Consider the following 16,196-nt stretch of genomic DNA (forward strand, 5'->3'; position numbering starts at 1 on the left):
GATTTTTGACTAAATCAAAATTTATAAAAACATTTTATCAGATTAGCCTTTACATATTTTGAACAAATAGAAGTGAACTATTTTAGATAGTAGGTAGAAATTTGTTCACGTTAAACAGTATAAATTTCCTACAGTTAAACACTGAACTACTTACTAAAAATTTTTTCCTGGACGTGGTTATCTGTAGGTATCATGTAACTTAACAGTGTTTTGTTGTTGTTGTTGTTGTTGTTTTAAACACTTTTCAGAAAGGTTGGGATTCAGTTTAGCCCTCAAGCAGTTAGGCAAGTCAGTTACCATGGTAACAGTAGGTATTAATTTCCTTAGCTTAGTTAAAGGTTTTAGGAACAAAGACATCTCTGAGCTGCTCCACTGAAACCCAGCTTTCTAAGAAACAGGAGTTTGTCCATTTTCTAGAAGATGATAGCATTCTAAGTGGGAAAGTGTTGTCCTCTTTTTTCTTTAAGTCTATTTATTTATTTTGAGAGCAGGAGGCAGAGAGAAGAGAGAGAATCCTGAGCGGGCTCTGCACCATCAACTCAGAGCCCCATGCGAGTCTCCAGCTCACAAACTGTGAGATCATGACCTCAGCCAATGTCAAGAGTTGGACACTTAACCGACTGAGGCTGACCCAGGCACCCAAAATGTTGTACTCTTGAGATGAATTTCTACTCTGACAGAGTGAAATAGAATGTGACTTAAAAGCTCTATAGATGATTAAAAAGGTATCCCTTCTTAGTTAATATGATGCAGTTGGTCTTAATTTTCCTGTATTTGGTCTGATTTAAATCTTGAATCTTATAGGTGTATTTCTGTTGCCATGAACTAAAAGGCACTTGAACTGCCCTCAGTAGACAGCTTGTCCTACTGTCTAATTGATGTCAAATAAAATCATTTAAGATGAATGTTTTCAAAACATCATTTATAATTTGGGGAGATAATCTCTTAACATTTAATTGGCTAATATTACTAACCCTCTATAGTAAACCCACTCATTCTGCTATCATTAATTTCATTTTGCAAGTGATATATCAAAAAGGTTTTACTAAGAAGTTGTATTCTTATTAAGTATTTTATCAGTGTATTATGGTAATTAAAAAATAGCTGTAGTTGTTAATAGCAGTAGCACTGGACATTTTCCAGTCTTCCACCATTTTGTTTGTGTTCTGTCGTAGGAGTTGGCTAACTTGTGGAGCACATTTGATTTGCTGCTTGCTTTTGGTTTGAGCTAAATGGTTTTCACTGACTATGAGCTAAATGGTTTTCACATTTTTAAGTGACTGAACAAAAATCAAAAGAAGAATAACATTTTGGTAAATTTTATAAATCTAGATTTCATTGTTTTTAAAGTTTCATTAGGACATAGCTGTGTTTACTTAAGTATTACTTATGGCATTTGTGCCACAATGTCTGAATAGAATATTTACTATCTGACTCTGTAGAGAAAAAGTTGGCTCTTACTCTATAGTACAAAAAAATGTAGCCTTAGTTGTTCATTTAAGAAAACAAAAACTTTTCCCTCTTTTATTGGTTTAGTTTTCCCTCCTGATTGCTGAAAGTAATACATGTTCTTATCGAAAATTTGGAACGTTTAGAAAAGTATAAAGAAGAAAATTGAAAACTATCTTCAGTGGTGGGATAACAACTAATATTTTGGTATACATTGCTCCAGACCTTTAAAAATTTATAATATGTAAATATATGTATATGTATGAATTTTTGTATATATGTATATGTACATGTCTGTATAGAATATATATACACATAGAAAAATACACATTTATTGTGTAAATTTAGAGTCTGACTTGCTTTTTCACTTGATAAATTATAAGAATATGTTTAAAAAACTTTTTTTATATTTATTTATTTTTGGGAGAGTGCAGGCAAGGGAGGGGCAGAGAGAAGGGGACAGAGGATCTGAAGTGGGCTCTGCACTGGCAGGCTGAAAGCAGTGAGCCCGATGTGGGGCTTGAACTCATGAATTCGAGCTCATGACCTGAGCCAAAGTTGGACGCTCAACCAACTGAGCCACCCAAGTGCCCCAAGAATATGTTTTTAATGGCTGCATAGTGCTCTGTTTTATGGATGTACCATAATTCATTATTTAACTATTTTTACCGTTGTTGGACATGTCTATTTTCAACTCTTTATCATTATATATATTGTATATTACGTTATATAATATATACCTTAAATACTGTTGTATATAACAAGTATGACTATCCTTATATATAAATCTTTCTGAGGAGTGCTGGTTTTTTTGGTAAGATTAATTCTTAAAAGTGAAACTGTGTAAAATGGTATGAGAACTAGACAGATATTTTAAGGGAAATGTTGGTAGTGTGGTAAAATACTTCCTTGGTCTGCCTTCATGAAGAAGATGGCTCATCTTCCATGTAGCTTCAGCTCTGGTTCAACATAGTAATTTTCACACCAGACCATCAAACCAGTCCTTTTAATAATTTGACTGATAAAACATATGGTTGATACTGATAGTAGGTGGATAGGAGGAACTGGGTCAGTGCCTCACTCTGGGCTCATAGTTTTTACTCACAGTTCTACAGCTTGGGAAAGTAAATTTCTTGTGAGCGTGCTGCTAGCATTATTATGGAAGCCATAGAGAAGAGTGGAGTGATGCTCCAGGTTGGTGTGAGTTGACACAGTAGACTCAGAAATGGAGGTACAAAGGAGATGTGCTCCATTTTTAGGATAATTCACTTGCTACAGTCCTGAGGAAGTAGGTGGTCCAGCCAACCTCTCTGTGGTCTTTGTATCCTTCTTTAAAGGAAACTCCAGGGGGGCCTGGGTGACTCCTTTAGGCGTTTAGGCGTCTGACTTCGACTTCAGCTCAGGTCATGATCTCACGGTTCGTGGGTTTGAGCCCCACATCGGGCTCTGTGCTGACAGCTCAGAGCCTAGAGACTGCCTTGGATTCTGTCTCTCTCTCTCTCTCTCTCTCTGCCCCTCCCCTGCTGACACTCTGTCTCTCTTTCTCAAAAATAAATAAACATTAAAAAACAATTTATTGAGGAAACTCCATTTGTTAGCATATTACTAGGTTTTGCTACCACTCTTTCTGTAGTGTACCTACAAAAATATACCCAAGTATTTCACTCAGATAATGATTTGTAACTGGATATTGACCTAAAAAAATTTGTAGGGATACCCACACCAGCTGCTAGTACTGATCTGTCCATAGCAGAGGTTGTAAATTGGGAGGTCTGCAGGCCAAAATTTGGCCTGTAGAGTAGTCTTGGGTATTGCTATCAAATGGAGGATTGCACAGGAACGTGCATTATTCATGTTCTTTGGAAAAATTGGAAGGCCTGACAACACTGTGTCCATGTTGACTATTGGCAAGAGTTAGCTGGAGCAGTTAGTTGCTTCTAATTTGTGCTGTAGCATAATGAATGGGCAAGCAAGATTTTGATGGTTGCATACTTTTTATAGCGTTCAAACATATAAAAGCATTTTGTGAAACATTCAAAGATTCATAATAGGTGAAATTATATTTGAAGGTTATTCTAGATGGCGATCCTTTTGTAAACTACTTGAGTTAAGTAACATGCATGGCTATGCATAGTAAACATGGTCAGACAGAGTTGTGTGCTGTGACTGTGTTATGTAGTAACTTCCTCCTGACTTTTCCTTTTAAATAATTTCCATTCTAACTATTATTTTATTTTATTTTATTATTTATTTTTATTCCTTTTGGGAGAGAGTGCGAGCGGGATGGGCAGAGAGAGAGGGAGAGAGAAAATTTGACAGCGCAGAGCCTGATGGGGGGCTTGACCTCATGAACCATGAGATCATGACCTGACCCAAACTCAGACACTTAACTGACTGAGCCACCCAAGTGCCCCTCTAGTTATTATTTTAATTGTATATGTGTATGTTATTTAATAATTGGGAAAGCTATATGTGTTTGTGTACATGAAATTCTTTCATTTTTGTCTCAATTTTCATAATTATCTTACTGCTAACAGAAAAGATCATGATTGTTAGCTAATTCTTATTGTATTATATTTAGTATTTTCTAACAGAAAACAATGAATTTTGTTAATTTTCTTGCTTGTTATTTAATTTTTATTTACTTATGATGGCCTTTTTGATGTGATAGTTTGTGAAACCCTGTTTATGATAGAGTTTCATAATATGTTTATTTAATTTAAACTATTGCTTATATCTAAAAATAATTGAACATAATGCAATTCCATTGATTCAGTAAGGGAAAGATAGGCCTTTGAGAAGCTCACTTAAAGATATCTTTTTAAGTTTTTTTAATGTTTATTTATTTATTAAAAAAATTTTTTTTAATGTTTATTTATTTTTGAGAGAGAGATAGAACATAAGCAGGTAGGGGCAGAGAGAGAAGGAGACACAGGATCCGAAGCAGGCTCCAGTCACTGAGCTGTCAGCACAGAGCCCGACAGGGCTCAAACCCACAAACTTGTGAGATCATGACCTGAGCCGAAGTTAGGTGCTTAACCTACTGAGCCACCCAGGCCCACCAGTGTTTATTTTAGAGTGAGAGAGAGACAGAGCACAAGCAGGGTAGGGGCAGAGAGAGAGGGAGACACAGAACCTGAAGCAGCCTCCAGGCTCTGAGCTGTCAGCACAGAGCCCAATGTGGGGCTTGAACTCAGGAAGTGTGAGATAATGACCTGAGTTGAAGTTGGATGCTTAACCGACTGGGCCACCCAGGTGCCCCTCACTTAAACATATTTTTGATTACAGTGTATTTTACTTGTTTTAAAAATTTAAATTATTGGGCCACCTGGGTGGCTCAGTCAGTTGAACATCTGACTCTTGATTTCAGCTCAGGTCATGATCCCAGGGTTGTGGGATTGAGCCCAGTGCTCCCCACTGAGTGTGGAGCCTGCTTAAAATTCTCTGTCTCTCTTCTTCTGCCCCTTTTCCTGTTCAAGTGCTCTGTCTCTAAAAAAAAAAAAAAAAAAATTATTAAACTAAATGAAAATAAATATTGCAGTATGTTGTTTTTGTTTACTCTTTTTAACTAAAGAAGTACCTTGGGATAAGATTTGTTTAAAAACTTGAGAATTCAGTTAAACTCAATAATTGACAAAAAACTTTTCCTAAGGAATTAAAGACAGTATTTTAAGTACTTTATTTTTGAGTGCTTTATATTCAAATAAATTTTATTTCTGCAGATATTTACTTTCCTACTGTAATGTCTAATTGATTAAAGCTGGAAAGTTATCTGATTCATGAGTTAAATGTAATAGTAAATATTTCTTCAATAATTAGGCTATAAAGTAAAGAAATATCTCAGAATTATATGGTGTTTCCCCAATTCTTTACTTTTCAGACTAAATTAAAACAAATAGGGGTGTCAAACAAAATACTGTGGTATCTTTTCATAAATCTAAAAATAGTTTGAGCCTTTGAAATCATCTTTGAGCACAAAATAAGAACAAAATACTTTTTAGATTGTGATAATCAGATTGAGCTCAAGAGGCTGGTAAAGCCCAGCCAAATTTGTTCTTATTTCCTGCCTGTGTAGAACACTGTGTTTGGGATCAATAAGGCAAAGGAAATGTAAAAGTTGCCATTTTAAATTATTCTATTATAAGATATGTTTAAGGGACGCCTGGATGGCTCAGTCGCTAAAGCATTCAACTTCGGCTCAGGTCATAATCTCTCACAGTTTATATGAGTTTGAGCCCCACATCAGGCTCTCTGCTGTCAGCACAGAGCTTACTTTGGATCCTCTGTTGCTCCCCTGTGTGCACATTCTCTGAAAAATAAAATAAACATTTACCAAAAAAAGGAAGATATGTTTAAGATTTGTCAAAGACATAGAAGACAGTACTCATTCAAAAGATTATTTAATGAAAAACTTGTTAATTGCAGATGTGAATCCATAAATGTTGGTAATGGGCCTTGCTTAGAAAGCTGTATAGAATCCTTGAAGAAAAATGCCTGAAAGGACATTATTTGCTTGGCAAAGAAGTTTCAAAACTAAAATATTCAAGGGACTATTTGGAAACATACAAGATATTATGGAAACAGTGGCAGTTTGGGACTGGTAATAACAGTAAGGTTTAGGCTTTACCTTAAGTTCAATACTCTTCTAAGTATTAAGTAGTCTTATTCACAGAGAAGCTCCTGTGTATTAAAATTGGCCTGTAGTTCTGAGTTCCACATTGAATGAAGTCATAAAAATGATGAACCTAATGAAATCTAAGCTGCTATAGTACCTTCTCTTCAGCCTTAGGTGAAGAAATGTTAGCTATTTCAGTTATGAAGTATCTGTCCAAAGGAAGGTTTTATAAGCTCAAAGAAAATTTCAGATTATGAAATGGTGAATGGTTCTTACTTTGCAGATTTGTGGAAGTATAGTTGTGTCTTCAATGAATGGTGTCCTTAACTGACCAAATTTTGAGCACCTGCATTAACTTAAAAGTACAACGATCGCGCGGAAAATATATTAACATGTACTGACAAAGTTTATGGCTTCAGAGTAAAAAATCAGCTTTGGGAGAGTGAAGTTAAAATAGTTTTAGAAGTGACATTTAATTGGTATCATCTGAATCCTAAAGATGAATTAATAATACGTATAGAGCAAACTCCGCGTATACCTGTGACAGAGCTTTAACACAAGTCTATTGAAATACTTGATATAAAAAGATCATTTGTATTCCAAACTTATTTATATTATCAGAAGGAGTTAACATATTTCTCAGTAGAAGAAAAGGAGAAGCTGTTAGATTTAAAGAATTTTAGCATTCTTGAAGTACAATTTAAAGAGGTTGGATTGTTGGAATGCTGGTTAATAGTGAAAAAGAAGTTTTCAGCCTTTTGGAACAAAGCATCCTCTTTTGCCATTTGCTACTACTTACGTTAATAAAGCTTCTTCGTGATGGTTGCTATATAGAATTATTAAGAAAATGTTGTTAAAAGGTTTTAATCAGGAGTTGTATATAGTCATTTTAAGCAGAAAACTTGATATACGAAAGGTGTGTTCATCTAAACAATTTAGTTTCTTGTTTAAAAAGTTTAATTTTACAATGAAGATATAATGAAGATATAAAATTTTTACAAAATTTCACAGGTACACTCCCAGATCCCCTTCCCAGTATGCTATAAAAATATTTTCATTTTCTGAATGTGCTATGAAGTTGAAAATGTTGTGGACTCCTGGGGTAGACCTACATTTCTAAATGAAGTGAGCATCAAGAATCATCATGTATTTGAACAGAGTTGACAGCTATCAAATCCCTTAGCTGAGTTTTAACCCTTGATAAAAAATAATTTCTAAACAAAAAAAAGAACTAAAAGTCTTTATAAGTATTATTGCTAGATTTAACAGGAAGTTTCAGGGTGCCTGGGTGGCTCAGTCAGTTAAGCATCTGACTTTGGCTCAGGTCATGATCTTGCGTTTTGTGGGTACGAGCCCAGTGTTGGGCTCTATGCTGACAGTGCAGAGTCTGGAGCCTTCTTCCAATTCTGTGTTTCCCTCTCTCTGCCCCTCCCCCGCTCACACTCTGTCTGTGTCTCTCAAAAATGAATAAACGTTAAAAAAAAACCCAAAAAACAGACTCAACAGGAAGTTACATTAATGAAGGAACCGAAGATGGTTGAAAAGGAAAGTTGCAGGGTAAGAAAGGAATTGAAACATAATTCCTTAAATAAAATACTCGGTGGAATTACTGTGGTAGAACAAATGTGGCTGAAAACAAAATAGTATTTGTTGAGTGAACTGAACAACTGGTTGGAGAACGCCTACTTGATTTTCCTGTCTTAGAGGCCTTCAGAGGAGTTGTAAGATCAGTGTGCTGGTGGGCTAGGTCTTGAGATTACAACTTGGGAGACCTGTGGATAGAGGAATTGCCTCTTAAGGCTTCAGTGGAAGACTTACAGTCTTTGTCCCATTCACAGCTTCCTGAGGGACCCTAAGAGCAGATGACTGCTGACGGTAAATAGAGTTTTACAAGCAAAGAAAAATAATAGCCCGACTAAGGAAGCCCCCATCAGTGGACAGAAGGCCAAAGAACACCAGAATAGGACATTCCTATTGGAACAGATATTTGAACTAAATTATAACTTTTACAAAAGAAAGAAATAATAAGCACATTTAGGGAGACTCAACTAGAGCACAAAGAAACTTTCTGAAACTAACAATCAAGTTCTTAACATTGTAAAAATCCAATAGACAAAGTGAAAGAGGACTATCACCATTGAGAGTGAAATTAGCATCTTGGAAGTCACGTGGAAGAAGTATCTTAAAATTAAAGAGTTGGTAGTCAGGAGGGAAAAAATAGAGTCTAGGAGGTGAAATCCAGGTAAGAAATTCACCAGCATGTGAATAAATGCTGTAGCAGGAAAAAAAGGAATAGATAATGGCAATCAATAACTAGGAATAGGATTATATTGGTTTACTGAAGGTGCCATAGTTAAGTATTACAAACTATGATTTAATTTATAGTAAATTTATGTGATTTAGTTTATAATAAATAGAAATTTATCCTCGTAGTTTTGGTGACTAGAGGTCTGAAACCAAGTTGTTGGCGGAGCTGTTTCCTTCTCAGGGCTGTGGAGGAAGGATCGGTTTCAGGTCTGCTCATCACTAGATGATGTCTCTAGATGACTCTTTCTCCCTGTGTTTCTTCACATCATCGTCCCTCTATGCATGCCTGTCTCTGTGTCCACATTTCCCCTTTTTGTAAGAACACCACTTAGTTTGGATTATAGATCACTGTAATTACCTTGTTAAAATTTGATTTACTGATGTAAAGACTCTGTTTCCAAATAAAGAGCCACATGCTGAAGTACTTACTGGAAGTTAGGACTCCAACATATCTTTTTTGGGGGGAGGGATACAATTCAACTTACAATGAGGGGAAATTTTTCTGATTTTAAGAAAAAGATGTGAAAAGGAGTCCTGATTGCAGGGAGAATAAAGTTTACACTTGGGCCTCTTAAAATATAAACATCCATGAAAGTCTTTCAAGCTCCCAGATGGGAAATAGAGATTACTTATAAGAGAAAAGCCATCAGGGAACCACTGGATTTCTTATTTGCAGCATCAAAAGGTAGAAGACAATAAGAGAATATTTATAGACTACTGAGGGACGGTTGTACTCAGCCAACACATCATTCTCCTATCTGTTTGAAAAAATACATTTTCACATATGCAGGGGATCAGAGTTTATTACCTACATATTCTACCTGAAGAAAATAATTTGAAGAGTTCTCTGTATTATGTTGAATGAAATAAGTCAGAAAGATATCATATGATTTCATTCATATGTGGAATTTAAGATAGAAAACAGATGAACATAGGAGAAAGGAAGGAAAAATAAGATACAAACAGGGAGACAAAAATGATAAGACTCTTAACTGAGAACAAACTGAGAGTTGATGGGGGTGGGAAGTTGAGGGGGGATGGGGAATATTAAAATGGTTGATAAAATTTGTAACACAAATGTTTAGAAAATAGTAAGGATTCTTGAAATAGAAGAGCAATACTAAGTAAACTAACAGGCTGTAACTAAAACCATATCATATCAAAAAAACAGTATGTAGAAGGGTGGGGAAGTAAAAACACTCTGACTTTTGCCTTGCTAGGGAGAAGGACTGTGCAAATGTAGTGTCTTGGTGGGAAAGGGATATTGTCATGTTAGTTTGCTGAGATAGTAGGATGGAAAAAAAAATGAAATTTTGTCATTGGTTATGGGAAAAAAAAGTATGAATGGTAATTTTGGCCAATTAGAAAAAATGAAATAAGAGTAAAAAGAAACTGAAGAAAGTCCAAAGCAAACCAAATCAAAGTACATTACAGATCTTCCTTGAGTGAGGACTTCCCTGATAGACCAAAAGTCTTTCTTTCTTTCTTTCTTTCTTTCTTTCTTTTTCTTTCTTTCTTTCTTTCTTTCTTTCTTTCTTTCTTTCTTTCTTTCTTTCTTTCTTTCTTTCTTTCTTTCTTCTTTAAGTTTTGAGAAAGAAATAGAGAGCAAGTGCAGAAGGGATGGAGGGAGAGGGAGACAGAATCCCAAGCAGGCTCTGTGCTTTCAGCACAGAGCCTAATGTGGGGCTCAAACTCATGAACTGTGAGATCGTGACCTGAGCAGAAACCAAGAGTCAGACACTAATCAACTGAGCCACCCAGGTGCCCAGACCAAAGTGTTTCTTATATCTAACCTCCTGAACATCATAGCTTAGCCTAGTTTAACATAAATGTGCTCAGAACACTTACATTAGCCTACAGTTGGGCAAAAATTATCTAACAGAAAGGATGTTTTATAATAAAGTGTTGAATATCTCATGTAATTTATTGAATATTGTACTGAAAGTGAAAACCAGAATGGTTGTGTGGTTACAGAATGGTTGTCAGTGTGTTGGTTGTTTATCCTTGTGATGGTGTTGGCTAACCGGGAGCTGTGGCTCCCCGCTGCTGCCCAGCATCACCCCAAAGAATCATACCACATATCACTAGCACGAGAAAAGATCCAACTTCAAATCTGAAGTGTGGTTTCTATTGAATATGTATTGCTTTTGCACTGTTGTCAAGTTGAAAAATCCTAAGTCAAACCATTGTTCATCAGGGACCATCTGTATTTATTTCAAAGAGGAATTTAAAGTCCTTTAATGGTACAATATGAAGTGTTATGAAATGAGAAAAGACTTCATTTTAGAGAAAGACCGGTCAAAGTGGTTCGTACTCAACAACATAACATCTAAATATATAAGTTAAAAATTCTATTAATCGATGACTTGGATCCCTCATGAGAATAGCCTTTATGTGATCAGTGATTAAAATTCTCATGTATCTTGGGGCACCATGGTGGCTCAGTCAGTTAAGTGTCTGACTTTTTTTTTTTTTTAGTGTTTATTCTTTGAGAGAGAGAGAGAGAGACAGACAGAGTGTGAGCGAGGGAGGGGCAGAGAGAGAGGGAGACACAGAATCTGAAGCAGACTCCAGGCTCTGAGCTGTCAGCACAGAGCCCGATGTAGGGCTCAAACTTGTGAACTGTGAGATCATGTCCTGAGCCAAAGTCGGTTATTCAACCAACTGAGCCACTCAGGCGCCCCACGTATCTGACTCTTCATTTCAGCTCAGGTCATGATCTCACAGTTCCTAAGATTGAGCCCTGTGTTGGATTCTGTGGTGACAGCATGGAGCCTGCTTGGGATTCTCTCTCTCCCACTCTCCCTCTGCCCCTCCCCTGCTCTCTCTCGCTCTCAAAATAAATCATTAAACTTAAAAAAAAAAAAAAAATCCTTATGTATCTTGAAGAATTTCCCTGTTGCAAATTGTTCTACAACCTTAATTTTCTGTATGCTTTTTATCTGCTGAGAGCTGAGTAAATTTGAGAAAGATACTAGGTTTGTAAACAAGTTTACTTTCAAATTTTTTGCCTGGAAGCATCTAGACAGAATTTTGTGTGCAAAAGAGAGTATTTTACATCTGAAAACTAAGCATTTCAAGTTAAAACAATTTTAGTGTTATAGGTGGCAGTAGGGAAGAGTTACTGGAGTTTTATTTCCATTTTGGTAGTATGAATGAATGAATTACAAAATTCCAAGATTTTGTAGTTGGTTTTATAGAGTTGTGTATTATTTGTAGGAACCTCAATTTTCTGGCAGTTTTGCAAATTATCTACTCTGTGTATAGTAAAAACTTGTTTTTCAGCTTTATAAAAATAATATTTTAAGATTAAGAGCAGACCATATATAAAAGTAGACTTTGGGACTAACTTTTAACTCTCTTGTTAAGAGTTTTGAGTTTGTGACACATATACACATATTAATAACTACTAATGTTTGTGAAATGTTTTATAGTGACTAATACATATATTTTGTATGTTTTATCTTAGTGCATATAATACAAGTGGTAACACCCATACTTGCGTTGTCCATTCTGATCCAGTGATTCATAGATCTTACCCAGTGTCAAAATTTTGCTAATGATTCAAAGAATACAGGCAAGCACGAAGTGCAGATGGCATATTCTTTTTTTGGAGGAGCCTGAGACTGTCAGACACAGATTCCAAAAATGTCCTTTTCTTTTGCAATAGGACATGTTATAGTTTTGGATTAACAGAACAGTTTTGAGCATTGTGTGCAATAAAACCCCCCTTTTTTTGCACAAAAGAAATTGTTTTGGTTTTGGAACTCCTCTGTTTTATATTCTCTTTATTACACAGCTTACTTGACTACTTCCCATTTTATAGCCATAAATTAATAAATCCATAATGTCAGGCATATTTATGATAAGCAGTCAAGATAGTTGAGTTATATCTTGCCAACAGCACTTTCTAGATAGGTATTCTTTGGTGTTTTTCTGCTAGTAAATGCCATTGATAGGTTTATAGGACTACCCTCTGGTTTTAGGTCATTAGTGTTTTATTTATTGGGATCCATTGTTGAGGTCTTTCATTTACCCTTCCGCAGTTGGGAGAGTGTATTACTAGCTTCCTGTTAACCCTTTCCTTCCTAATGCATAAGAGTGGTGGAGTTGGTTCTATATAGAAAATTTTGCTAGAGTAATCTCTAAACATTTTCCTTTATAAATTATCAGTATTCTCAGTTTTGGGGGTTCATGCTTGAGAAAATGAGCAATTAAAATGGATACCTGCTAATACTGTTTAATTTCTTCAGGGTTTATATTGCTAAGTATTGAGGGATAACAGGCTGTCCCTAAATCATAAATAGTTGCTTTGATTATTTCATATTAACATCATGTTTCTTCATAAGAATCTTTAGGTATATATTCAAAACTGCTGTCCCTTTACTGGAAATTTGAGTTAATAGAAACTAAGGTTGGAGTTGGAAAGATTTTATTAAGAACTTAAAGCTACTTCACTTTAGTGAAGTAAGTCACCTGAGGGTATGGATCCATTTGCCATTAACAAGAAGAGTATATCATGGTTCTATTCATTGTGTTTTCCGTAACTATTCTTGAAGTGTGGTTTACATTGGGAAGAGCCCTCAAAGCTAGTAATAGATTTTTAAAAATATCCCCTATAAAACTCTTATTCTTAGGGAAATTTGTTCAGTTACTAGGCCAAGAGCTTAATTAAAAAAACCCAAAAAACAACAAAAAAAACCCCTTACTATCGAAAAGCTGTTCTCAGTCTAAAAATTCATTTTTCAAGTAGACTTGTGAATAAGTCCAACAGTTTGCTGAGTTTAGTTAGATCTTAGGAGAGGTGATAAGAAAATTAAACATGTCAAAAATTTGTAAGAATTTATACACCCAATGATTGTCTTTGGTAGTGAGATAAAGATTATCTTTGATCCTTTGAAAGGATCAAAGTCATAGAATAATAGGATTTTGAAATTGCTAGGACCTTCGAGCTCAATTAAACTGGCTCACTTATTTTAGAAAGAAGAAATACTAAATGTATAGTTATTAGATCTGGCATATTATATCTGTTTCCTTTTGTTTTTCAATTCCATCTCTTAAAACCTATATGTGGGCCAAATGCCATAACTTTAAATATGCATCTTTGTTTCTTCATTCATATCCACAGACCTCTCTCTGAGTTTTCTTTCAAAGATTGTACTGTATTTATTCACAGAGTAATTGTGTTTTGGATTTTGCTACTTGACCTTATTAAAGATGAATGAAAAAAAATTGGAAACAACTCCACAGCAGCGGAAACTTCCAGAATGGATGTCTATGCAGAATGAGAGATGTCATGTAGAAGAAAGAAAGGTATGCAGTTCACTAGTTCTTCTTCTTTTTTTTTTGTTTTTTTTAGTTTATTTTTGAGAGAGAGAGAAAGAGAGAGAAAGTGCGTGAGCAAGTGGGGGAGGGGTAGAGAGAGAGAGAATCCCAAGCAGGCTCCTAGAGAACTCACGAATGGTGAGATCATGACCTGAGCTGAAATCAAGAGTCAAGCACTTAACCTACAGAGCCACCCAGGTGCCCCACCAATTCTTATTTCAGATGGGAAATTTAGTGAAATTTCACTGTAAATTGAGTCAGTCTTCACTTGTAAGTTTCAGGTCATTATTTTAATTACAATTGCTGTTGTGTGATTTAACCACAACTAGTTATTGAATGGTGGAATGGGATTAAATTTTAATTGGGCTTACAAAATGGGAATTCTTGCTGTGTACTTTACCTTTTTATCACATTTGTATGGTTGACCTTACTAGTATGTTCTAATTTAGATAGTTTAGACAGTATTTACTATGGGAATTTTTGTGGGTATTAAGTTTTCATAGATTCAAGATCCACCAGCCAGTCTTTAGCATTTTAAGTCAACATTATTACATCTAGAATACAAATATAATTATAGAAAAACATTAATAAGTGCTCTTATGAAAATACATAGGATTATAAGTTTACAAATAAGCTCTTTAGAAAAATAATTTTATTATGGATGGCTCCATTTTTGCTACATTGTCCTTCTGACTTCATTAAGTCTCTAGAACATTAGTGATAAAACTTAGAACTATAATTTGAATGCTACACTGAACTTCATGATTTCCATGAACATTTCTTATTTAATGTGAACTTTATTTGTGCCTTTTGGAATTTTATTTAATTCAAGGCATCTGTTCAGAGGAGTATTTTTGAAGATGTTCTCCCCTTCTTAGAGTTCACTGGATCCATTGTTTATAGTTATGAAGCTAGTGATTGTTCTTTTCTGTCAGAAGATATTAGGTAAGAGATTTGAATTTCCTAGTTTCATTTGAAGATAACTGTTATGACAGTATTTGTCAGCATACTGAATTTTACAGTTAAGATATGTTCTATAGACAATTATTTCTACATGTGGAATATCACTTGACGAGTTCTAATTTTACATTACAAAACCCTTAAAATCATTGGATTAAATGTGTAATGCGTACCTGTTTGTTCATTCATAAGCCTATTACTTTCGCTAAATTTTTGTTGCTTTTGCTACTTCAGATATATAGAACTATTTTTTTCAAAGTTTGTTTTATTTATTTTGAGAGAGAGCATGTGTATGTGAGTGGGGACAAGGGAGAGAGATGGAGAGAGAGCAGGCTCTATGCTATCAGCACAGAGCCCAACATGGGGCTCGATCCCATGACTGGGAGGTCATAACCTGAGCTGAAACCCAAGAGTCAGATGGTCAATCAACTGAGCCACCCAGGTGCCCCCAGATATGTAGAACTATTGAAGACATTGTTAATTAATGTAAGACAAAAAAATACAAGAATTATTCAACCTCCAAATGCTCCGTTATATTTCATTAAAAATACCAACCTAGTAATATAGAATAGTGGTTGTGATCACCTCTCTTGCATTTAGTGAGCAAAAATTATAGGGAATGATTCTTAAAAAGAACATTAGAAATGACTGTTAGTATTTTTTTTTAAGTTTATTTATTTCGACAGAGAGAAAGAGAGCACGTGGGGTAGGGACAGAGAGAGGGAGAGAGCCTTTCAAGCAGGCTCTGCACTAACACAGTGCAGAGCCCGATGTAGGGCTTGAACTCACAAATCATGAGATCATGACCTGAGCCTAAATCAAGTTGGATGCTTAATGATTGAGCCCCCCAGGTGCCCTAACTGTTAGTATTTTTTTTTTTTTTCAGTTTATTTACTTTTGAGAGAGAGACAGAGAGAGCAGAGCGAGTGGGGAGGGACAGAGAGAGAGGGAGAGCAAGAATCCCAAGCAGGCTTTGTCAGTGCGGAGTCCAGTGTGGGCCTTGAACTCACAAACGGTGAGATAATGGATGACCTGAGCCAAAACCAAGAGTCGGACACTTAGCTGACTGAGCACCCAGGTGACCCCGGACTGTTAGTATTTTTAAAAATTGACTTGTTAAATTAGGACTCTGCATTAATACAATGTAAGGCACTTGAAGCATTTTATAAGGGGAAATAGTAGAGAATTCATTCAGATCTTCTTTGAAGTTGTTACACTTTTTTTTTTTTTTTAACTGTTGTACATTGCAGTGGTTAAAAGAAGCAGAGTTAAGTTTAGCTATTTATTATTATCTCCTGGTGGTAGATGAATTCTAGAAATAGTATTCAGGTGTCCTCACTCCTACTGCATACAGTTAATTGGCCACTTTTTGGTCTCATTATATAGAACAAAATTTGTCTCACAGAGAAAGTACAATTTGTCATTTACGATTGTATGTTAACTCCACCATCTTAACAGTGCTATAGCATGTCATATCTGAAGGCAGTAAGCATAAGGGATTTGAGGAATGTAGTTCTGATAAATTCTGTGTGTGTTAGGA

General features: G+C 35.5%; 1 protein-coding gene across 5 annotated transcripts in view; it reads left to right on the forward strand.

Annotated features, from left to right (window-relative positions):
* WRN (WRN RecQ like helicase) overlaps window positions 1-16,196 on the forward strand; it is a 151,574-nt gene that overhangs the window by 25,583 nt on the left and 109,795 nt on the right. For 3 of the 5 annotated variants that reach the window (XM_042934474.1, XM_042934476.1, XM_042934475.1), the window contains exons 2-3: window positions 13,548-13,684; window positions 14,529-14,641. In XM_042934474.1, the coding sequence (XP_042790408.1) occupies window positions 13,589-13,684; window positions 14,529-14,641 (209 nt within the window). In that variant the 5' untranslated portion in view covers window positions 13,548-13,588. Of the gene's footprint in view, window positions 1-13,547; window positions 13,685-14,528; window positions 14,642-16,196 lie in introns of those variants that run through there. The other 2 variants (XM_042934477.1, XM_042934478.1) reach the window with 2 other exon arrangements.

Source organism: Panthera leo, chromosome B1, assembly GCF_018350215.1.
Source record: "Panthera leo isolate Ple1 chromosome B1, P.leo_Ple1_pat1.1, whole genome shotgun sequence".
Taxonomy (NCBI): domain Eukaryota; kingdom Metazoa; phylum Chordata; class Mammalia; order Carnivora; family Felidae; genus Panthera; species Panthera leo.